The sequence below is a fragment of the Phyllobates terribilis genome, unplaced genomic scaffold, assembly GCF_046119375.1.
Source record: "Phyllobates terribilis strain yellow unplaced genomic scaffold, ASM4611937v1 Scaffold_12__6_contigs__length_324123572, whole genome shotgun sequence".
Taxonomy (NCBI): Eukaryota; Metazoa; Chordata; class Amphibia; order Anura; family Dendrobatidae; genus Phyllobates; species Phyllobates terribilis.
In genome coordinates, this window is record NW_027362772.1 from 194799797 (window position 1) to 194825652 (window position 25856).

At 42.7% G+C, this 25856-nt stretch overlaps 1 protein-coding gene across 3 annotated transcripts in view; it reads left to right on the forward strand.

The window, feature by feature from the left end:
- SHISA7 (shisa family member 7) overlaps positions 1-25856 on the forward strand; it is a 300898-nt gene that overhangs the window by 197602 nt on the left and 77440 nt on the right. For all 3 annotated transcript variants that reach the window (XM_073656548.1, XM_073656550.1, XM_073656549.1), the window contains 2 exons: positions 36-807; positions 23052-23206. In XM_073656548.1, coding sequence (XP_073512649.1) covers positions 251-807; positions 23052-23206 — 712 coding nt within the window. In that variant the 5' untranslated portion in view covers positions 36-250. The remainder of the gene's footprint in view (positions 1-35; positions 808-23051; positions 23207-25856) is intronic.

The following is a 25856-nucleotide window of genomic DNA, read 5'->3' on the forward strand; positions in this document are numbered from 1 at the left end:
ATCTTATTGTCTAACCTTTTGTTTTCTTTTTTTAGGTTTTGTTCAGAGCCATTTTTGTATTGAAGACTTTTTATAAAGTTTATTAAAGCAAAATTAAAAGTTGAAAGTGAGTCTAATGTACATGGTCCTCCATCATTCATCATTTGAAGACTTCGAAAGCACTTCAGCTAAACAACAAAGGCTCTTCTTCCACGCATCAAAAGAAAGCTATATTTGTTACTGCCACCGATTGCCATAGTTCTCGTCTGCCATGTATCATCTCTTAACAGTATTAATCAGTATTACTTTAGATGCTCTTGGGGTGCACTCAGCTCTCAGTGTTGGTGCTGTCCAGAGTCTAAAGCAGATGAACCAAACACAAGCATTACCAATGCTGCTTGCTCTCATGAAGCGCCCCCAGGCATCCCAGAATGCCTCTACAGCATTGAGCCAGAATGTACCCGACATGTGTTATGGATACTATGATGTGATGGGGCAATATGATGCCACATTTAATTGTACCACGGGTACATACCGTTATTGCTGTGGCACATGCCATTATCGCTTTTGTTGTGAGCATCGTCACAAGCGCTTGGACCAAGACAGTTGTAAAAACTATAACAGCCCTTTCTGGGCACACACGACCCAGCCTATTACCACCAGTGCTAACAGTAAGCTGAACGATAATGGACATGCAGACCAGACCAATAGCACCGTCTATGTCATCTGTGGTGTCATTAGTTTCACCCTAGCCATGGGCATCGGAGCCAAGATTGCCTTTAATAAGGCTTCCCGGCGCCCACGGGGGAGAGAGATTAATGTACCCAGGTGAGTTGGTAAAAAATGGAATTCCAAGAAAAGATTGTTTTCATCATATAGAAATGAATTACAAAATGCAAAGTTCAGCTAGATATAGATTGTCAGATTTCAAGCAGTTGAATGTGTTGGTTGAATCAATTTTGTTGACAAAAAAAGAATAAGTATATTGTATGAAATGGTCGATACCATATTTTATGCACTCTGAATATCTTTATGTCACAGTGCGCCTGTCTTTCATTTTGACTCTATCTAAATTAGCAAAATATACAGTCAAAGGATTTTCTAAAAATTAATAGTTGGGTTATAGAGTCTGAAAATATTGATTCAATCAACATACATAGAAGGTTACAGAAAATGTTTTTAAATCTTAGAGGGATTGTCTTTTTTTTTAGAAAATTTTATGATGTAAGCTGCTGTAGTTATAAAAAACAAATACTACTTACCCTCTCCAGGTCCTGCGCCACCTCTCCACCGCTGCCCCATGCTTTGTTGTTTTGGTGTATTGGTGACATCACATCAACAGCGCTGCAGCTAATCACTGAGCTCAGGAGCTCTGACAGTGTAGACGGTATAAGCCACTGAGTTCAGTGATTGATTGCAGCGCTATCGATGTGATGTAACCGCTGCAGCCAAATAATAGAGACCAGGGCATTGGCAGAGAGTCAGTGCTGGATCAGGGGAGAGTAAAGTGTATTCAGTTTGTCTATTTATAATTATCGTAGTTTATATAATAAAGTTTTCTAAAAGAGGATACCCCATTTAAAAGAGTTTTCTAGCCAAGGCAACTTTTCTAGTTTGATGGTATTATATAAACTATTCTCAAGGCACCGAGAGCATCGGATGCGATATGCTAATGACACTCGGCTTAAACTCTGCTGCGAGCGTGAGCTGAGTGTCATATGCTACTGTGATCCGATCCTCTCACATGCAAGAACCAGATCTCATGCGAGAATATAATCGGTATGAAAAAAAAATCGCAAATCTGCTCTGCCTCATTAAATAACACTGGTCAGAGTGCCATGCGAGATTTTCTCGCATTGCACTACTCCATATTATACACCAGTGTGAGCGAGCGCTTAAGAGGGTTGTCCAGGCAGTTTTTTTATTTTTAAAGTCAAAAAGTAAGCTACTTTGTATTATATCTCCTGTCAGAATATGACTGTGTCCTGTGACATAATTCCTTTGCAATCAAGTAAAATAATCACAAGACCTATATCGTAGGTCTATATGAGATGGTGATGCTTTCACCTGATTGTGTCATATAAAAGTATGGGCACAATAACATGAGCTTTACAGTGTCTGCCTCCATGACCTAGGATGCTGGCTTCACAATGGGGATATATTTGTAAGTATTTGCTTACCATAATCTATTTTTTATGTTTTTTTTAATTTTTAAAGAGGGAAACAGTATTAAAAAGCTCCATAACAGATGTTTAAGAAAATATGTTTTAACTCCATGAAATATGCCCGTGAAATGTACAAAATGTATATCTGGAAATAGAGGCTTTGTTGTTTAGGAATCCATTAGAACATCTGATCACAGCTCCTCTCTTAATCAGCTTTCAAGGACACATTTTCCTTAAAGAGGTTTTCCACTACTTTTTCATTGATGACCTATCCTTAGACTAGGTGATCAATGTCTCATAGGCCGGGGTCCAACACCCAACACCCCCCGTCGATCTGCTGTTATCAGGGTAGGCAGCTGGGACCATCTCCTGATAGTGGCCGGCTCAGGGTACTACACACTATTGATTTGAATAGGAGGCGGATGTGTAGTACCAAGCCTCCACAACCCCTTCACATAGTTTTCTGGCCTCCACAGCTACCCACCTAGTATGAGGGCACCCCTAGCCGTCCATGGATTATGATTGTCCCTACAGCCCTCCAAATACTATGATGGCCGGTTTAGTCCCCCATACAGTATGATGCCCACAAAGCCCCTTACAAAGCATAATGGCCCCACAGTCTCCACACACATTCTATGATGGCCACCATAGCTCTCCCACACACAGTATTATGGCAGCCACAGCCCCCCACACATTATGATGCATCCCACAGTTTGCTACACAGTATGATGTCTGCTGTAGCTCACAGTGCGATATATCCACTGATAATAATAATAATTTTTATTTTTTTTATAGCACCAACATATTCTGTAGCACTTTAAAATTTTAGGAGGGGCTTGTACAGATAAAAAGACATTACAGAATAAGCATAACTCAGATATTAAAAAGGAGTGAGGGCCCTGCTCGCAAGCTTACAGTCTATAAGGAAATAGGAGAGACACAAAAGGTAAAATGTACATATATTGTATAATACAGCCTTAATACGATAAATAAGGTAAGTACCTAACACTACATGAACTGGTCGCCAGCCAATACATGTACAGTCTAGACAGAGGCTATTAAGCGCATGGATGGTATGAACATGATTTTGAAAAAAATTTTAATATGGGCTAAACTAGGACAGTTAGATAAGTATGTTGAGGCGATAGCACAGTCTAAAGAAATCTGTTTTTAGGGCACGCTTAAGACTGTGGATATTAGGAATTAATCGAATTGTCCTGGGTAGCGAATTACAAAAAATTGGCGCAGCATGTGAGAAATCTTGGAGACGAGAATGGGAGGTTCGCATGGAGGATTTTAGTTTTAAGTCATTGGCAGAATGGAGGGCACGGGTATGGTGATAGACTGAGATGAGGGAGGAGATGTAGAGTGGTGTTGGATCACGGAGAGCTTTGTGGGTAAGAGTGATAAGTTTATATTGAATTCTGCATTGGATTGGCAACCAGTACAATGACTGGCACAGGGAAGAGGCATCGGTGTATCGGTTGGCAAGGAATATGATCCTGGCTGCTGCATTCAGGATGGATTGGAGAGGGGAAAGTTCAGAAAGAGGGAGACCAATTAGTAAAGAGTTGCAATAGTCCAGACGAGAATGAATAAGAGCTACAGTAAGAGTTATGTCGAGTCAAAGGTAAGGAAAGTTCTGATTCTAGAGATGTTTTTGAGGTGTAGCTGGCACGAGCGAGCGAGTGATTTGATGTGAGGAGTGAAGGAAAGATCTGAATCAAGTATGACTCCAAGACAGCGGGCATGTTGCTAGGGAATAATGGTGGAGCCACAAACGGAAGTGGCAATATCGGGCATAGGTAGGTTAGTTGAGGGAGGAAATACGAGTAGTTCAGTTTTTGACAGATTCAATTTTAGATAGAGAGAGGACATAATGTTAGAGACAGCGAAAAGACAATCACCGGTATTTTGTAATAATGCAGGGGTGATGTCCGGAGAAGAGGTGTATAATTTGGGTGTTATCAGCATAGGGATGGTACTGAAAACAGAATCTGCTGATTGTTTGTCCAATAGGAGCAGTGTATAAGGAGAAAAGAAGGGGGCCTAGGACTAATCCTTGAGGAACCCCGACAATAAGGGGAAGGGGAGAGGAAGAGGAACCAGCAAAAGACACAGTGAAGGAGCAGTCAGAGCATTGGGAGAAGAACCAAGAGAGAACAGTGTCCTTGAGGCCAATAGAGCGGAGCATAGTGAGCAGGAGCTGGTGATCCACAGTGTCGAATACTGCAGAGAGATCCAGGAGAATCGGCAATGAGAGGGAGAGGTTGAATATTTTAGTTAGGTGAGTGGTAACAGCTGGAGAAAGGGACTGAAGGAGATGTGAGGGAATAGGGTCACTGGTGCAGGCGGTAGGGCAAGACTGGTTCGAAGTCAGAAAGTGAGCAAGATGCAATGTGGGAGGGAGGAGCATGCAGAACATTTGGGGATTGGGACAAAATTTCCTGTCGGATATGGTACATTTTTTCTTTTAAATAATTGGCCAGATCGTCAGTGCTGAGGTCGGTGGTCAAGGCCTGTGCTGATTGATTAAGGAGAAAGTGAAAAGTGTCAAAGAGGCGTTTAGGATTATTGGATAGTGAGATGATGAGGTTGTTAAAATAGGTTTGTTTGGAGAGGTGAAGGGCAGAGTTATATGTTTTAAGCATAAATTTATAATGGAGATAATCTTCGGCCAGATTAGATTTTCTCCACAGCAGTTCGGCACACCTGAAGCCCTGTTGGAGAAAACGTGTTTGCAGCATGTCCCAGGGTTGTCGCCGTCTGTGCCGAGTTGTTTTTTGGGTAGGAAGTGCGGCTTCATCCAGGGCACATTGCAATGTTTCATTAGTTATAATGCTTCAGTGCAGAGTCAGGACATGAGAGGGAGGAGATTGGGGGCAATAATGATTGCAACATTTTCATAAATTGCTGGGTGTTAATGGCGCGTATATTTCTATAAGCATTGAAAGTAGGGGTGTCTTGAGCAGGGTGACAGTTCTTGACAGAGAATGAAAGAAGGTTGTGGTCAGAGAGCAGAAGAGGAGAGTTAGTAAAATCATATATTGAACAGAGCCGGGCGAAGATCAATGATGCATCCACATGATTCTGCCTGGAATCCGCCTGAAATAGCGCTGTAAAAACGCTGCAAAAAATGAACATAATGTATTGGTATCATTTTAGAGTACATATAATTTATTACAAAACTTTTAGATTTTTTGGGGGAAAGGGAAACCATTTTTTGTTTCCCCTAGACTTTTTTTTATAGGGAACCTGGCAGTAAATTCACGAAGTTGGAATCACTGGCATCATGAATTAAGTACTGGAAGTGTTGTTGAAGCCATATATGTTTTACTCTGAAACAGTGCGGCATTTCAGAGAAAACATACTTTGAAAAGCCAGTCAGGGACATTGGATTCGATTCATCATTTATTTAATTTATTTTACGTCACTTTTCATTTTTTATGTTGTTTTTTTGTGCCCAATTCTTTAAAATGGTGCATGCATTTCAGGAATTTTGCGCAGTCAAAAATCGTCTTTTATTTTGTCTTTAACTTATTTGTGCCTTCTTAGCGCAAAATGTCACGTTTTGCAAAAATGGTGCCAAAATATCTGGCGTATATAAAATCGCTCCAGGAGGGAACATTTCTGTAAAATTTTGTGAAAAGTCACGAATGATGAATTAGGCTACAACATTTGCAAACCCCAAACTCTGTCCGCAATGGCAAAGAAAGGAAAAAAAAAGACGCAAACACATATAAAATAGACTTAGGTTAAGTGCACACGTTGCGTTTTTGTGTTTTCACTGCGGTTTTTCGGCACGGAAATGCATCAAAAATGCTTGGTAATCGGTCTGCCAGCTATTGCAATGGCAATCCTGATGTGCTGTGCACATGATGCGGTAATTTCTTCTCAGGATTGCCATTGCGGAAAAAAATGCATGTAATATTTATACCTGCGGATTTGCTGCATTTCAATTAAGGTCAATGGGCGGTGAAACGCAGCCAGTGGTACCAGGGTCGGCAGAGGAGGACTGCTACTCCCCTCATCTGACCGCCGCTCCCGCTGATAACAGCTAGAGCGGCGCGGCTGAGGGGAGTAGTAGTGTTCCCAGCCGAGCCTGCGTGCGCGCGGTGTAAAAAAAAGTAAAAAACACCCCACTATTCTCACTTGTCTGGCGCTCCCCGGTGTCCTCATAATGTCCCCCGGCGATGTCATCCTCCCGGCGGACGGTGGTACACTGCTGGGAGGGCGCTCGCTCCCATCAGTGTACATCGCTGCACTGCCAGGACCTGCGGTCACATGAGCTCTCAGCTAAAGATCAGTTGAGAGTTCACGTGACCTCAGTTTATGGCACCGGTGCTGCGTGGGAACATTCGCAAGAATTCTTAAGAATGTTCCCACCAGTACTGATGCTGAGGTCACCAGGGCTGATCAGCTGATCTTCAGCTGATGAACCCCAGTGACCTCACTCCTGCTGCAGAATGTACACTGATAGGAGTGATTTTACACTAAAGTGGCATCAATTTCACAGAGTAGAAATAATATAATGGGGCTTGGAAACCCCTTCCACTACAGGCAACCCACCAGTTGGAGACCCAACTTGAAGTCGCCACATTTCAAAAAATGATTGATAACATCAACAGCAGCAGTAGCAACATCAGACACAGAAGCCACGACAAAGATGTTACAGACTGCAATAACGTAAGATCAATGCAGCACACTAAAAACTACACAATCGCCTAGTCTGCACAGTCTTGGAGATCCATGACTTATTCATCTTGATGAAAGTTAGGTGGTCTACACTTTCAGGGGGTAGCCGGATGCGCTTATCTGTCAGGACGCCACCAGCAGCGCTGAAGACACGTTCTGAGAGAACGCTGGCTACTGGGCATGACAAAACCTCTAAGACGTGACAGGTGAGCTCAGGCCACTCCTTCATTTTCTGAAGACCAAAATGCAAAAGGGTTCAAAACCTCCTGATGGCATTGATATTGAGCTTGAGATACTCCTGCACCATCCTCTCCAGTCTTCCACTATATATCAGACTTGTACTCTGTTCTGCTGATTCACAGGCTGGTCTAAAAAATGTGTGAAATGACTCACAGAAATTGCTTCTGCCACTTACACTGCTAATGCTAGTGTTTTTGCATTGACAACTCGACGTTCCCGAGGTTGGAAGTCTACAACTGCAATGCACACTGTGTGCCTCACTTCTGTCTTGGGGAAAACAATTCTTATGGTTGTCTACAAGTGTGTTTTGATACTCCAGCATGCGCATGTCCCTTTCCAGGGCGGGAAGCATCTGGCAAAATTTACTCTTGCACCGTGGATGTAACAGAGTGGCAACCCAGTAGCAAGCACTATTTCTAATCCTAATTGTATGGGCATCATGTTACAGATAAAACAAGAAGGTGCTCATGTGTCGGGCTCTTCCATAAAAATAATTTAGATTCAGAAATGTGGACTCCTGGCTGAAGAAAAAAAACTAGTAGCACCAAATATTTATGTACTGAAATGTGGCCTACTTTCTTTAGCACGCTATCTGCACAAAGAATTTAGATTCAGAAATGTAGACTCCTGGCTGAAGCAAAACTAGTAACAAAAAATATTTATATGCAGAAATATGTCCTGCTTTCTGTAGCACGCTATTACCACCAAAAATTTAGATTCAGAAATGTGGACTTCTTGCTGAAGCAAAACTAGTAGCACAAAATATTTATATACTGAAATGTGGCCTACTTTCTGTAGTATGCTATTAGCACAAAGAATTTAGATTCAGAAATGTAAACTCCTGGCTGAAGCAAAAATAGTAACACAAAATATTTATATACTGAAATGTGGTCTACTTTCTGTAGTATGCTATAAGCACAAAGAATTTAGATTCAGAAATGTAGACTCCTGGCTGAAGCAAAACTAGTAACAAAAAATATTTATAGGTAGAAATATGTCCTGCTTTCTGTAGCACGCTATTAGCATAAAGAATTTAGATTCAGAAATGTGGACTTCTTGCTGAAGCAAAACTAGCAGCACCAAGTATTTAGGCTAAGTGCCCACGATGCAGAAATGCTGCATATTTTTTCCGCTTCTCCCTGGCAGGAAAAATGCATGCGGATTTTACATGCGTTTTTCCTGCCAGGTAGAAGCGTTTGTCAAGCGTTTTTGCATGCATTTCTGCATGCGGGTTATCAAGCACTTTTCCAAGCAATTTTAGCATCACTTGGAAAAGTGCTTGACAACTTGTTCACACTATATAAATCCATGCAACCGGCATGGATTTATATAGTGTGACCAAGTAATAGTTAAAAAAAAAGAATAAAAATGGTAAAAAATTAAAAATAAAGATTATACTTACCTTCCGATGGCCCCCTGTATTTTCTCCGCTCCATCCGGTCTCTTCTACGGCTCACGGTGGTGTGAAAGGTCACGCGACCGCTGACGTCGGCGGTCGCGTGACCTGTCACATGACTAAATGACGTCATGGCAGGTCCTCACACCACCGCGACCCATACAACAGACCAGACAGAGCAAAGAAAATACCGGGGGACATCAGAAGGTAAGTATAATCTTTATTTTTATTTTAAATTCTTTTTTAACAGGCTCTATGGTACCTCGGTCTGGATGAGAGTCTCCTCTTCTCCAGACCCGGGTACCATCTGCACATAGAAACACGAATAATATGCGTTTCAATGCAAGTCAATGGCGGCAATTACGCTGCGTGTCCGCAAAATTAATAGACATGCTGTGTATTTTTCCGCAATGATAATCCGCAACGGAAATTTCCGCAGCATGTGCACAGCACATGCGGATTATCATTGGGGACCATGAGGCACGTATTACCAAGCATTTTTTAAGCGTTTTCGCTGCGGAAATTCCGCGGCAAAAACGCTTGAAAACGCATAGTGGGCACGCAGCCTTATATGCAGAAATGTGCTTTCTGTTGCATGTTATTAGCACGAAAATTTGGATTTTCAAATGTGGACTCCTGCCTGACCAAAAATATTACCAGCACAAAATATTTGTATGCACAAATATGGCCTTGTTTCAGGACCATGCTGTTTGGCACAAAGAATTTATACAGTACAGACCAAAAGTTTGGACACACCTTCTCATTTAAAGATTTTTCTGTATTTTCATGACTATGAAAATTGTACATTCACACTGAAGGCATCAAAACTATAAATTAACACATGTGGAATTATATACTTAACAAAAAAGTGTGAAACAACTGAAAATATGTCTTATATTCTAGGTTCTTCAAAGTAGCCACCCTTTGCTTTGATGACTGCTTTGCACACTCTTGGCATTCTCTTGATGAGCTTCAAGAGGTAGTCATCGGAAATGGTCTTCCAACAATCTTGAGGGAGTTCCCAGAGATGCTTAGCACTTGTTGGCCCTTTTGCCTTCACTCTGCGGTCCAGCTCACCCCAAACCATCTCGATTGGGTTCAGGTCTCGTGACTCTGGAGGCCAGGTCATCTGGTGTAGCACCCCATCACTCTCCCTCTTGGTCAAATAGCCCTTACACAGCCTGGAGGTGTGTTTGGGGTCATTGTCCTGTTGAAAAATAAATGATGGTCCAACTAAACGCAAACCAGATGGAATAGCATGCCGCTGCAAGATGCTGTGGTAGCCATGCTGGTTCAGTATTCCTTCAATTTTGAATAAATCCCCAACGGTGTCACCAGCAAAGCACCCCCACACCATCACACCTCCTCCTCCATGCTTCACGGTGGGAACCAGGCATGTAGAGTCCATCCGTTCACCTTTTCTGCATCGCACAAAGACACGGTTGTTGGAACCAAAGATCTCAAATTTGGACTCATCAGACCAAAGCACAGATTTCCACTGGTCTAATGTCCATTCCTTGTGTTCTTTAGCCCAAACAAGTCTCTTCTGCTTGTTGCCTGCCCTTAGCAGTGGTTTCCTAGCAGCTATTTTACCATGAAGGCCTGCTGCACAAAGTCTCCTCTTAACAGTTGTTATAGAGATGTGTCTGCTACTAGAACTCTGTGTGGCATTGACCTGGTCTCTAATCTGAGCTGCTGTTAACCTGCGATTTCTGAGGCTGGTGGCTCAGATAAACTTATCCTCAGAAGCAGAGGTGACTCTTGGTCTTCCTTTCCTGGGGCGGTCCTCATGTGAGCCAGTTTCTTTGTAGAGCTTGATGGTTTTTGCAACTGCACTTGGGGACACTTTCAAAGTTTTCCCAATTTTTCGGACTGACTGACCTTCATTTCTTAAAGTAATGATGGCCACTCGTTTTACTTTACTTAGCTGCTTTTTTCTTGCCATAATACAAATTTGAACAGTCTATTCAGTAGGACTATCAGCTGTGTATCCACCAGACTTCTGCACAACACAACTGATGGTCCCAACCACATTTATAAGGCAAGAAATCCGACTTATTAAACCTGACAGGGCACACCTGTGAAGTGAAAACCATTTCCGGTGACTACCTCTTGAAGCGCATCAAGAGAATGCCAAGAGTGTGCAAAGCAGTCATCAAAGCAAAAGGTGGCTACTTTGAAGAACCTAGAATATAAGACATATTTTCAGTTGTTTCACACTTTTTTGTTAAGTATATAATTCCACATGTGTTAATTCATAGTTTTGATGCCTTCAGTGTGAATGTACAATTTTCATAGTCATGAAAATACAGAAAAATCTTTAAATGAGGTGTGTCCAAACTTTTGGTCTGTACTGTATGTAGTTTCAAATGTGGACTCCTTCCTGGAGCACAATATTAGCAGCACAAAAGAGTTATATGCTAAAATGTGGCCTTGTTTCTCTGGACCACACAATTAGCAAAAAGGATTGGTCCTCTTCATGTTCAATTTGATAGAAGGCGAGGACAGTGACGCCAGCACTGATTGGGCGCCTGGCTCACATGTCATAGCAATTGCACCGTGAGTACTGACACCGCTGGAACGGCGCTGAAATGGGAGGTGATTAGTGTTGAGCGAGTATGTTCTGTTAACCCTTTCGCCGAGTATGCTCGGGCGAGCACCGAGTATTTACAGCTGCTCTGTGTTATGTTTAAATCACTCTCGTGTGCATGATTTGCGACTGTTTGACAGCTTTATTACATGCGAGGAATGATTGTTTCTTTTGCATTCCTCACATGTAATAAAGCTGTCAAACAGTCGCAAATCATGCACACGGGAGTGATTTAAACATAACACCGAGCAGCTGTAAATACTCGGTGCTCGGCTAAGCATACTCGGCGAAAGGGTTGACAGAACATACTCGCTCAACACTAGAGGTGATCTTATTTTATTGGGGCCAAACATTTAGATTAAGAAGGGGTTGTCCCAGTAGTGGACAACCACTTTAAACTTCCACAATGAATTTTTGGTGACTTTTGATGCACATCTCATTCCCACTGTGCTTTTATTATGAAGCGTAAACTGACCTGAGATGCGTGTTTCATGTAAATTCCTCTTTCGAGTACGCTGAGTTTTAAGCTAGGTTCACACATTCAGTATTTGGTCAGTATTTTATTACAGTATTTGTAAGCCAAAACCAGGAGTGGGTGATAAATACAGAAGTGGTGCCCGTGTTTACACTTTCCTCTGATTTTTCCACCCCTGGTTTTGGCTTACAAATACTGACCAAATACTCAACGTGTGCACATGGCTTTATATGTTGATTTTTCCCATAGAATTTCGTTACATGCTGAAAATCTGCAAGATAAAAATGCATGTAATCTGCATATGACAATATCAATAAAGTTTTGTCAAAGTGAAATACCAAGAACTATCATAAACAATGCCGCTTTATATAACACATGACATACCAAAAAGAGACAAAAACTGCAGTGTCAGAAACACATCAAAAGTAAATGTGTTGCAGGAAGTGACGGCCTATATCACCAAGAAGACCCAAGATGGGTACAGAGGTGTGGGGCCATTGGATGAAGTGCTGCCGGACCAACTGGTTGCCTGACTGAGGGACCCCTACCTGAGACAGGCCTTAAAGGAGCATCTACATGTAAATCTGGATCTGAGCTTCCTAGAAGTCAAAACCAAAGCTCGGGTCCTAGAATGAGAAGCCCCTGTCCTGATGAGTGCAGTACAGAGCCATGAATTGGTCACCCCTGGGCCAATACACACGGAGCCCAACTGGGCCCAGGAGCTATGTCAGGAAATACGGGATATCCGCGGTGAGCTGTGAAATATCAAAGGAACCCCCACTAGCATCGTCCTACCTGTCCCCACAGCATGATGTGAAGTGAGATCGGAGCGAAAAAGCTCCAGACTATTGGTTGCCTGCAACGTGGCCACTGTACGACAGGGACGCATACCCGTGCTTTGTATAAACTTGAGTGGAGCAAGCTTGCAGTTGACGCTCCGACAAGAAATAGCTCAAATTTGTGTAATGCCAGAACACTTCACCAGAGCTGATGCTATAGAAATTACGCCCGTAGAAGGGGACCCATGGACTTTGGAGGTGTCACTCGATGGTCAAAAGGACAGAAGCGAGCCACAAGCTGGTCGCCATCTTTTGAGCAAATGGAGGCTAATCTCACAGAATTCTCCTCGAACAAGTTGGACAAGTTGAACATTACTGCAGCAATATCAAGGAGTGTTTGCACGACATGAAGATGACTTTTGGTGTACCGATCCTATGCAGCACAAGATTCCCATGGGGACCACTGCTGCCATTCGAGAGAGGTATTGGCAAATCCCACCTCAGATGTACCAGGAGGTGAAAGAACTGCTGTCACACATGCTGCACAATGGAGTGACTCACGAAAGCCAGAGTCCCTGGGCGGCACCTATTGTGTTACAATGACATGCTGAGGTTCTGTGTGGACTACCGATGGCTGAATAATCATTCAGCCATCCTACCCCCTGCCCAGCATCAAGGAATCCCTGTCTGCTATGGGAAATGCCAAGTACTTCTCCTCCCTTGACCTAGCCAGCAGCTACTAGCAAGTCCCGGTGGCCATTGAAGATTGCCCGAAGACGGCCTTCATTCTCCCTATGGGCCTATTCGAATAAAACTGGATGCCTTTTGGGCTGACAAATGCATCGAGAACATTCCATCCAGAGCATCTGATGGAGAGGTGCTTGGGGCATCTAAACTTTGAAGCGACCCTGATATATCTTGATGACATTTTCATTTACTACTCCAGGTTTAAAGACTACCTTATCCGGCTGGAACAAGCGTTGGAGCAGCTTCAAAAACATGGATTGAAAGTTAAACCATGGAAGAGTCACTTGTTTAAGCAGGAAATTGAATATCTGGGACACACTATTTCCAGCACGGGAGTATACCCCACCACGGAGAAGGTGATTGCAGTGCAGAAGTGGCGGACTCCTACCAACCTGGGAGAGCTGAGAGCATTTCTGGGACCGGCTAAGTACTACCGCAGATTCATAAAAAAAATTGCCAAGATCGCGGCACCACTTAATGGGTTACAACAAGGAACTGCAGGGAGAGCCAAGCAGCAGTCAATCCAGTTTCGTTGAAAGCAAGAGAAAGCTTTTCAGGTATTGAAGATGGCGCTTACAGATGCTCCTATCTTGGCTTACGCTGACTTCTCTCAGCCCTTCATGCTGTACACTGACGGAAGTCTGTACGGCCCAGGTGCAGGAAGGAAGAAAAAGGATAATCACTTATGCCAGCTGGTCACTGAAAGAGACTGAAAAGAATCCTGACAACTATAGTTGTTTAAGCTAGAGTTGCTGGCGCTGGTGTGGTCTATGACCGAAAAATTTGAAGAATATTTGTTAGGTTTGAAAGTACATGTGCGGACAGATAACAATCCCCTGGCTCACCTGAAGAATGTGAAGCTTGGCTCACTGAAACAGAGGTGGGTCGCGAGAATGTCCAAATACCAGTACAAGATCTTCTACCGGCCTAAATCTAAGAACACACATGCAAATGCTCTGTCCTGAGTCACTCAAGCAGGCCCAAAGAGGTAATTGGATGAAGAATTCGAAGGTGGCGAGATACCGGACTTCAAACAGTTTGACACGGCGGTAATTACCGCCCTAGAGCCTAGAGAAAAGTGCAGAACCCCCCAGATTCTGAGTTGTTCCAGAGATAAGAGGAAACACCTGCAGCAATGCAATCTCGAGCTAGAAAAGCTGAGGAAGTGGGTCGCCCTAGGACAAAGGCCCAACCAGGATACTAGGACTACTTTACCCACGAGCATCCTGCAAATCTTGGGCCAGTGGAAAAGGCCCTTTTTGAAGATTGGCTTGCTGTGTCGTAAAATTCAGCTTCCTTGAGAATTTGATGTCACCTGGCAAGTGGTGGCTCCAGAGGCATTGGTGGTGCAGTTAGCTCAAGAAACTCACAACAGAGGTACTCACTTTGGTGTGGAGAAGACCTTTCGGTGGTTGCAATGGCTGGTGTATTGGCCCCAACTGCGACAGGTAGTCAAAGAAGTCAGCCGAAGGATGTCACCGATGCGAGTTGAACAAACCCCTAGAACAAAAGGCCCCTATTCAAGCCATCCAAACCTCCATGCCTTTGGAAGTGTTGATGATCAACTACTTGATGATTTGGACATCTCACAACAGCTATGAATACTGCTTGGTGATGACCAACCACTTCACCAAGTTCGCGGTGGTATCCCCAACTCAGGATCAAATAGCCGAAGCGGAAGCCATGGCCTTTTGTTGGGACTTCATTCGGATATATGGGTGCCCGATGAGGATTAATTTTGACTAAGGGGCCTGCTTTCAGGGACGAGTAATGGATGAGCTGCATTTCACCGATGCGAGATGAACAAACCCCTAGAACAAAAGGCCCCTATTGAAGCCATCCGAACCTCCTTGCCTTTGGAAGTGTTGATGATCGACTACTTGATGATTTGGACATCTCACAACGGCTATGAATACTGCTTGGTGATGACTGACCACTTCACCAAGTTCGTGGTGGTATCCCCAACTTGGGATCAAATAGCTGAAGCGGCAGCCAGGGCCATTTGTCGGGACTTCATTCGGATATATGGGTGCCCGATGAAGATTCATTCTGACCTAGTTGCCTGCTTTCAGGGACGAGTAATGGATGAGCTGCATCGTCTCTACGGGATTGATAAGTCAAACTACACCCACAGGGGAACAGGGAATGGGGTCTGCTAATGCCTTAATCGGATCTTGTTACAAATGTTGCAGACCTTGAAAGAGGATAAGAAGATGAAGTGGCCTGAATTCTTTTCTGAGTTGGTGTGGGTCTACAACTATCGAGTGCATGCCATTACCGGTTAGACCCTATATATGCTGCTGTTTTGGCGGAGCAAGTGAGAGATTAGTGAACTGGAGCTTGACTCGGAAAACCCCTGCCCTGGCAGTAGTCCGAGTACCTGGATCCGAGAACACCGGCACCGACTACAGATAGTAAGGTTGTATGTCAAGCAGAAGTTTCGGGAGATGGAACACTTGCATCGGCCCTCGACATCGGGCGAACAGCTCAAACAAGAAGACCATGTGTTAGTGCGGGCCAAGCGACCCAAAAATAAGCTGGACCACTGCTGGGAAGCAGTACTCTATTGGGTAGTGAAGAAGAGTCATCCTGATAATCGAGTCTATGAGGTTAGACCTGAGAGCGACAAGGGAGCACCAACCCGAGTTTTACACCGAAATATGCTGCGGCCTGTTCCTCTCAAGCAAAAGAGCCCATCGAGACGAGGTCTCCAACAGGTTTAGGGAAGTCCTAGGAGATGAGGAAGGCTGGATTACAATGCCATTGGGGTCACTGGAGTTGCCGATGCTGGGCTCGAATGGGACAGAGAATGAACCAAGGGTCGACCCATGATGCCCGGTGATCGAGTCTCCAAATATTCCAGAAGTGCCCCTACAGGAAGAACCCCGCAGGACTGAGTGTGCCAGTGCCGGTATTCCCCCCAACCAGTAAGCACAGGACAAATTTGATTGGACACAGATACAGCAGAAAACCCGAGAGTGCACTCAACTATTGGCTGAAATTGGATTACCATTGGGGAAGCTTCAGACCCTCAAGGATCCCACTCGCCCAAGGACTGGCGAGCTAAAAGGAGGGAGGAATGTAAGAGGAGATGATGTTACCTCTGAAGAGCCCCTGCATGATGTGTTATTAGTGCGGGAAGGCTGACATCTACTGGCTAGATGGGACCATGCAGAACCAATCGGCACCAGAAGAATTGCAGGGGGAACAAGTTCAACTGCAGGACCAGGTCAGGTGCCTTGAATGACGGAGTTCCCGAATATAAAAACCCTGTGCACAAAACCACAGGGGGCTGCTGGCCGCTTGCGGACAGAATCCAGATGACACCAAATTAAATCCAGAGCCCCGACTACGCCGGTCAAGACCCAAGGACCTGACCTACGCCGGTCAAGACTTTGAGTCCAGACTGCGCCGGTCAAGGCCTGAATCCCAGATCTGCACCGGTTAAGATACCAGACCCTGAAGACACCAATGAAGATCTGGAGCCCAGTACTCTTTTCCCCAGATCCAGGAGACAACCGTCATCAGTCAAGCACCGATGACCCCTGAAGAGACTTTGCCCAGAAGAGGACGTCTGCGGTTACAGAAGGACGACACGAGTGAGCCGGGCTGTCACTTCCAGCAGTAATGTATAGTACAGGGGTCGGCCTGGGTAAGGACAACAGGTGGTTTGGGGGCCAGTTTGTACACGGGAAGCTCAATGGTCCTTGATAGACTTTGTAAGAAGAACTTGCGGCCTAGCGGGAAAGCCCGGTGACCCCCGCTAGGGCCATTGCTGCAGGAAGAGCTAACATAGTAGCTCCTCAGGAATGGGTGTACCACCCTTGAAGAAGGACACAAGTATAATCCCTGGGAGACGTTTTCATTATTTTAATTGTGTTCTGAACTCTATTGTATGTTTACTGCTGTTTGCACTGTTTTGTATTATTAACTGTTCCCTGACCACTGTGAATTCCTGCCATATCGAGAGAAAGTTAATAGTTCATTGACTGTTCCCACCTTGCGTCTTCTGTGCGTTGCATTCGATCACCTGCATTACAAGGGCACTGGTAATGACGATGCCCAACATAACAAACAATTCCCTCGGCTTCATACATGGGCACTGATCAGGAAGGGGTTAAAGGGTTGTTCTCATTTTCTTGAATAATAACACTCAAGTTTAATTGATGATTAAATCCAGCAGCATGGTTGCATTGTTGACCTGAACAGTCAGCTCTGTGATGTAGCAATCCGGTCAGCTTCAGAATAGTGCTGATATATTCCAAACCGTGGCATACTGCCAATAGCAGCAGACCACGCATTGGCAACGAGTTGGGGGGCCCGATGCTAGCTCCGGATCCCCCCTTACTAGCATCCACTCCCTCCTCCATCATTCTCCCTCTGAGCTCTGACATTTCAGCGCAGTGCGCCACTTTGCCGAGCAGTGCAGAGCTTCAGAACCCACAATACGAAGACCTTAACAGCGGCTTTGTGGGGCCTATTATACTACATGGAAGGCTATGTGGGACCTATTATACTACATGCAGGGTTATGTGAGGTGCATTATATTATAAGGAGGGCTATGTAGAACCCATTATACTATATGTTAGGCTATATGGGACCCATTATACTATATGGAGGGATATGTGGGGGCCATTATACTATATGACGGGCTAAGTGTGGCCCATCATACTATATGGAAGGCTACATGGGGGACATTACACTATATGGAGAGCTGTGTGAGGGCCTTTATACTATATGGAGGGCTATGTGGGGGCAATTATACTGTTTGGAGGGTGATGTGGCAGGCCACTGTTCTGTTTGGAGGGCTATGTGGGGGCTATTATATTATTTGGCGGGCTATGTGTGGGCTTTTATATTATTTGGAGAGCTATGTGAGGCCCATTATAGTAAATGGAAGGCTATATGGAGCACATTATACTACATGGAAGGCTATGTGCGGCCCATTATATTATATGAAAAGCTATGTGGGGCCCATTATATTATATGGAAGGTTATGTAGGGCACATTATACTACATGAAAAGCTATGTGGGGCCCATTTTACTCTATAGAGGACTATGTGGGAGTAATTATTCTGTTTGTAGGACTATGTGGGGGTCATTTTTACTGGTTTAGAGGGTTATGTGGTGGGTTATTATACTGTTTGGAGAGCTATTATACTGTTTAGAAAGCTAGTGGGGGCCATTATACAGTGTGGAGGTTTGTGTGGGGTCCATCATACTGTGTGGAGAGTTGTGTTGGGTCCATCATACTGTGTGGAGGGTTGTGTTGGGTCCATCAAACTGTGTGGAGGGATCTGGGACCATTATACTGTATGGAAGGCCATTATACTGTATGGAGGACTATTTTACTATATGGAGGGCTGAATTTGGGGTCATCATATTGTGTAGAGTGCTGTGTTGGGGTCACAATTGGGGCATCCTTCTGTGTTGAGGTCACCACACTTCGCCGGGGAGCTACAGTAAGGTCATCATACTATGCACGTGGTGGGTATTGTGGAGGAACTCACTTTAGAGGTAGCATACTGTGTTTGGGGGGCACTTTTGTTGGCATCATACTTTGTTGGGGGCTATGAAAGTGGAATCTAGGGGTTACAATAGGTGGAAAATTACTTTGTAATTTCAAAGTTGTGAGACATGCATTTCTATGACCCCACAGAATATATATTTATTTTTTAGGGGGGCCCAATTAGAACTTCTGCTGTGGGGCCCCATGATTTCTATGTATGCCCCTAGTTCTAAAGAAAATAACTTTTAGGCCATGGCCCCACTATCAGTATTTGGTCAGTATTTTTTCTCAGGAGTGGGTGATAAATGCAGAATTGGTGACTTGTTTCTATTATACCTTTTCTCTGATTGTTCCTCACCTGGTTTTGGCTCCCACTACTGAGAAAAAATACTGACTGTATACTGACCAAATACAGATAGTGCGGCCGTAGCCATAAGTGCGCACTCCTTATTTCAGAGATATGCTCTGATATGCTGCAGAGGTAGCTAGCAACCCAGGAAACGAGCAGTAAACTACACAATAAAAAGTCCCTCCACTATTGACATAGCCATATGAGGGAATTACAGGGAATTGTAATTTTTAGTGACACCATTCATTTGAAGTTGCAACTGCAAAAAAAAGACAAAAATGCAATTTTGACATTGTTTTTTGGGTTTTGTTTTACGATGTTCATTGCGTGGTAAAAATGATCTGGTATCATGATTCACCATGTCTGTATAAAAAAATTTTAAAAAAAGTGATTTTTGTTTGTACTGCCATTTTCTGAGACCCGCAACTTTTTTATTTCCCAGTTGTGTTGTATGAGGGCTATTTATTGTGCGGCAAACTGGCATAATCGTTATACAATTTGGGGTAGATACAATGTTTTGATCACTTCTTATTGCGTTTTTGCAGAGTTGCAGCAACCCCCTGCAGAAAATCAAAATTCTGGCATTTCAATTTTTTTCTTTTTAGTTTCTGACTTTTACAGACTCTTTGATAGCATATCTTTTTTTCAATATCTTTATTTTTAATGAAGGAAAAGGTAGGTGATTTAAATTTGTGATTTAAAAAAAAACATTATTATTATTTTTTAATGCTTTTTTTTTTTTTTTTAATCTCTTTAGGGGACTTGAGCCTGGGAACATCTAATCGTCTATACTCTATACTGTAATTCAGCTGCATTGCAACGTAAATCGCTGTCTCCTATGAAGCTCAGTCATCATAGCAGGCATTGTGGTCTTCAGCAGACACCCGCTTGCCATGACAACCCATGGGCACTGGCGATGGCGTCGCAGAGGGGCCATGGGCACATGAAACAGCACACCCATGAGCTATGCACTGTAATTGCAGCTGTCAGAGATTGAGATCTAAGAGGTTTAGAGCAACAGGTGAAGCTGAGCTCCACACACTGCTGTTAAAAGCAAATGATGGCAGCATCATCTGCCAGGAAATGGGGCGGCTCAGCTCCATGCACTAGCTCCCAGCATGCACCATGCCTGCATGGCGGTCATCATCAAGAGGTTAAGGATGGGGATCCCTTCATGATAATATCAGTACGCAGCAGTCGGTTTTTCTTTTGAAAAGGTGTGAAATGTCATGCAATTTTTTAAATTGTTTATTTCTTCAAAATATAAAAGATGTTTTTTTTAAAGTTTTGGAAGACTAATTGAAATATACTTTAAAGAGAATCTGTTCCCTAGTTTTTGCTAATCGATGATGTAGAGGCAAAGCCCCTGTCCAGCAAAGTATCACTGACTGGGCTGCTTGCTGCAGTTTTGATAAAATCACAGTTTTATCTGCTACAGATCTAGCAGTTCTCTGAATGCTCAGCTCTGTATAACCCCGTCCACACCACTGATTGGCTGCTTTCTGGGTGCACTGTGTAAAGGCAGAAAGCTGCCAATCAATGGTGGGGTGGGGTTATATAGAACTCATGAATATGGAGAATGACATGGCTGCAGGTTTACTTCTTCTCCAGTGATAATCTCCTGATGATAAAACACTGATTTTATCAAAACTACTGCAAACAGCCAAGTAAGTGCCACATCGCTGGAATCAATGCTGCAGCGATCAAAACAAAACTTTGAAACTCCAATGCTGTCCGCAGACTGTCACTACAGCGTGAATCCACAGTCAGGTTCCCTTTAAACTATACATTGGTATAAATAATAAGCTACATTTAGTTTGCTTTTTGTTACAATTGCAGCAGTCTTACATGTGATTGCCTAATAGACTTATACCTATGTTAGGCTCCCAGTTGCTGTGGTAACTAATTACATAGTTACATAGTTTATAAGGCCGAAAAAAGACAAGCGTCCATCCAGTTCAGCCTATTTCTTGTGCACTGCAGCTATTCCGCAGCGTTGATCCAGGGGAAGGCAACAAAAAAACATGCGGTATAGGCCAATTTACATCACTGAGGAAAAATTCACTTCCCGACACCAATCTGGCAGATTAAATCCCTGGATTAATTAACTAAGCATAAGATGTAATTTTATTGTTCTCAAGAAAGGCGTCCAGGCCTCTCTTGAACTCATTAAGTGAGTTGGACATCACCACTTCCTCTCCCAGAGAGTTCCAGAGTCTCACGGCTCTGACCGTAAAGAATCTCCTTTCCTCCAGACGCATAGTGTGCCCCCTCGTCTTTGTCACCATCCTTGTAATCCAAACACAACAAGGAAGTATAGATGCAATAAAATACAAATTTTATTCAAAAACGTTAAAAAGACATCAAATAAAAGTTCAAGGGAGGAGAGTTAAAAATAGAAGACACCCACAGTGACAACAGGTATATATACTATAATCATGTGGACATAATGACAGCTCCAGTCATGTAAGCAATAGTAAGACAGCGGGATATGTAAAGTGACCAGTGCATAGTGCATATAAGAAATAATTACCACTTTTCTAAAGCTGACAAATAAGCATACATGAAGGAAGCACAATAGTCTATCACATGTGAATTATCTATAATAGAAAATATATAGGATTCAAGAAATAAAGCTTCAAAAATCAAAAAAGCCCTCAATATTGTAAGATACAAGGACAGTGTCCCTGGCACGATTAACATTTGCAGCTATCAGTCAGTAAGAGGTCACAGAGGAATGAGGGACAAGTCAAAGGGATATAAGAGACTGAAGCAATACAACCTGTGTCACTGCTGGGACCAGACAACCCCAACGCACGTTTCGCGTTTCGCTTCTTCGGGGGGAAGAATATAAACAGGTCATGGGAGAGATTTCTGTACTGCCCCCTGATGTATTTATACATGTTTATGAGGTCTCCCCTAAGCCTTCTCTTTTCCAATGTAAATAGGCCTAATTTTGACAACCTCTCTGGGTATTCTAGTCCCTCCATTCCCTTTATTACCTTAGTCGCCCTCCTTTGTACCCTCTCTAGCTCCAATATGTCTTTCCTGAGCACCGGAGCCCAGAACTGTGCACAATATTCGAAGTGCGGCCTTACCAGTGCTTTATACAGAGGAAGAACAATGTTCTCATCATATGCCCCTATTCCTCTTCTGATGCATGCCATGACTCTATTTGCCTTCGCAGTTGCTGCCTGACACTGGGCACTCCAATTTAATTTGCTATTAACCAAGACGCCCAGGTCCTTCTCCATGTCAGATTTCCCCAACGGTTTCCCATTTAATATGTATGGGTGACTGCTGTTTTTCTTTCCCATGTGCATGACCTTACATTTATCGGCATTGAACCCCATTTGCCATTTTTTGGCCCAACTCCCCAATTTATCTAAATCCTCCTGTAGCTGTGCCCTATCCTCATCTGTATTAACTACTTTACAAAGTTTAGTATCATCTGCAAATATTGCTATTTTACTATGCAACCCTTCCACTAGATCATTAATAAATATATTAAATAATATAGGGCCCAAGACAGACCCTTGAGGCACCCCGCTAGTAACCCTGACACACCCTGAGCTTACTCCATTGATAACCACCCTCTGCTTTCTATCACTCAGCCAGCTATTTACCCACTTGCACACATTATCCCCCAGCGCCCTGTGATCACTTCGCAGGGACTCCATTCCTTCTGTCAAGCTTATTAGATGCTGCACTCACTATTGACTGTTGCTTATAAGGGGTAAATGTCCCAAATCCAAAGGTTTGTCAGATCCCAGCTGTAACAGCTTCTACCTTACACAATCATCATAAGGTATCTGCACTTCATGGTGCCCCAATCCATGACGTTCGTTTATATCATCGTGCAATAAGAGGTTTAGTACATCAATTGGATTAGGAAACATATTTTTTTAGGTGATAACCTGCAAAAAGTGAGAATTTTAGGTGAAGCAGCCACATCATAAAATTACAATGAAGATTTATATTTGTTGTGTTCATACAAAGGTTTGTAAGGCAATTATGCATCCACCATACAGTTTCTTGAACACTTTTATATGTCAATAATTCAAGCTTACAGAAGTTATCAAGTAACTTTTTATTGTGATTTTTTTTCATTCATATCATTGTTCCAGGGCTCTTGTAGACATTCTTCGTCACCAGTCAATTCCAGGCAGCCATGGAGAGAGAAATAACAGCACTGTTGTGAGTTCAGGAACACATGATAATGGACCATCACGTCCTCCAAAAAACCTCTATAACCCAGTAAAGTCTGCGAAGAGCAACCATGGTGAGTAACCTCTGTGCTGTACAGTTATGAAGCACTATACAATAGATACATTAAAAAACAATGTGACAGTAGGTTGCATTCATACATCTGTGTGAAATGTCTATGTGATGTACGATCTTTTCTCAGACAGCTTACAGACCCATGGAGTTTCATGGATTTATTCACACATTCGTGAAAATCATGGATTTAATTATGAGATCTGTAAGACTTAGAACAGGTCCTATTCTGATTCATATATGTGGATCAGACCCGGCCATACAAGACCATGGGGATCAGAGAGGTACAGATGCAGATAAGAAGCCTGATTGGCAGCTTTCTGTGTACACCGTGCATAGGCAGAAAGCTGCCAATCAGTAGGGGACTGGGTTTAAAGAGAGCTCATGAATATGGAGGACTATATGGCAGCAGGTTTATGCAAAATTTTATTACTTCTAAGTAGTTGAACCTCCTGTTTTCTTCCCCTAAGCCTCCATCTTGATTTCTAATTTTCATCCTTTAGTTATACATATACAGTAAGGAAGGCTGAATTGTGATCTCCTACATTATAACTGTGCAATCATCATCATTATCTTTGATATGAGCTTGTACCTCTGTCCAGTGGAGAGTTTCAGCAATACAGTAAATTAAATTGCGTGACATAGGATCTTTTATTGCAACAGATGGCTTGGTTCACACACATACCTGTATATAAGTAGTGCCGAAATATCCAGACAAGGATGTAACAATTTTGTACACAAAGTCCTGCTATTCTATATGTAATGTGTGAACCAATCCATCTACTGCAATAAAAAATTCTGTGTGGTCTAACTGAATTGACTGTACTGCTGAAACTCTCCATAGGACGGAGGCACAAGCACATATCAAAGATAATGATGATGACTTCACAGTGCTTGTCACACAGTGATAATGTAATTTTTTACAGCACAATGCAGGTGATCAGACTGCGTTCACCAACAGTGTGAATAATCCACCACATATTTTAGGAACACTGTAAATTTAACTGTGGAATTCATCCATTGCAATGTAATAGGTGAAATCCACAGCAAAGTTCACATTGGGATCTTCAAGTAAAACTGCATGTGATACCACGTGAGAGATTTATTAAAAAATATCCTGGACTGAAAAGTTGTTCTGCACATCTTAATGGTTTATTGTTTTTAGCAGTAAGTGTATATATATTTATAAATCCACTTTTGAAAAATTAAACAGTGACAAAAATGTCTGCCTAATTTATGTTATTAACAATATATAAACTCATTAAAGTATTAAAGGGGTATTCTGGACTAAAAAGAAAAATGATATGCTTAGGAAATAATCTTGAAGCAAACATTGTAGAAGTGGAACTTCTAAATATAAAATGACTGTGAGAGTAGTTTATGTAATGCCAGGTAAACTTTAGGCACAATTATATTAAAGACGGCAATAATAATAGAAAAATATAAAAGATAAGTAAATTGCCTCTTCAGAGAAAAAGAGGACTTGAACTCTATAGCGCCACCTATTGGAAGCAGCAATCCTGTGACTGTAGGATCGCTGCTTCCAATAGGTGGCGCTACAGAGTTCAAGTCCTCTTTTTCTCTGAAGACGCAATTTGCATATTACATTTCCCAGAGGAGCATTGCACAGCAAATAAGCCTCCTTACCTTGACATGCCAGAGGCGGTATGTCACTCTCCACAAAGAGAAACGTTACCCCTTAAAAGATAAGTGAAATCATCTCATAGTAGTAACACCTTAGTAACTACAATATAATTGCATGCCTGATTTCTTTTGAAAGTGTAAACACTGACACCCTGTGGCCATTGATGGAGTTTTCTCGCCAAATTGTGAAAACCCTTTCGTTTATAGAATATAGCATGATATGCCCAAAACCTGATCACAAATACATTACTCACATTAGACCATTTATGTGTAAATATAAATCACTCAATTTTTGCTCTTGTGACAAAACACAAATAAAGAATAGGTAGCAGATGGTACAGACACCATCAAAACAACAAGTGGGACATTGCCACAAACCCACAAATTTTGTAGGCTTCTTGGTGTTTCAGTCTTTAAATACAAGGGCTCTTTGGAGTAGGCATTGGTTCAGAGACAGACTATGAATTCTCAATAAAGAGTCAAAGATAGACATATTTGAATTGAGTCAAATTGTATGAAATTTGCAGGTCCCACCGAATTCGAAAAATTTAAAAAAATGCCTGCTGTCATTTTACACATTGCAGCAAATTGCATCAGCCAGTGAAGGCTGACATGACTTCAGCGTTACTATGTACGCTTCCTCATAATGTCTTGCAGCTATCACATCATATGGTATAGCGCAGACAATCAGGAGGGACTATCACAGCCTGTTTAAATGCCTAAGCAGTGAATGCAGCAGCCATTTTAGAGTGGTTTGGAATATTGAGAGTACGTCAGAGTTCAAAGTTCAGTAACAGAGACAGGGAGACAAAGCCCTAAAACATTTGACAAATACTCCAGACAGTAATATGTTGAATAACTGCAGAAGTGAAGAAGATAAGGAATAATAGTTTTTTTTAAAATACAAAAGAAAATTCCCCAAAATCCAGACATTTAACTGCAACTGTCTGCCTCACAAAGTGTGCGTGTCACAAACATTTTGTTTTATTTTGCACATCTGTTTTATTAGT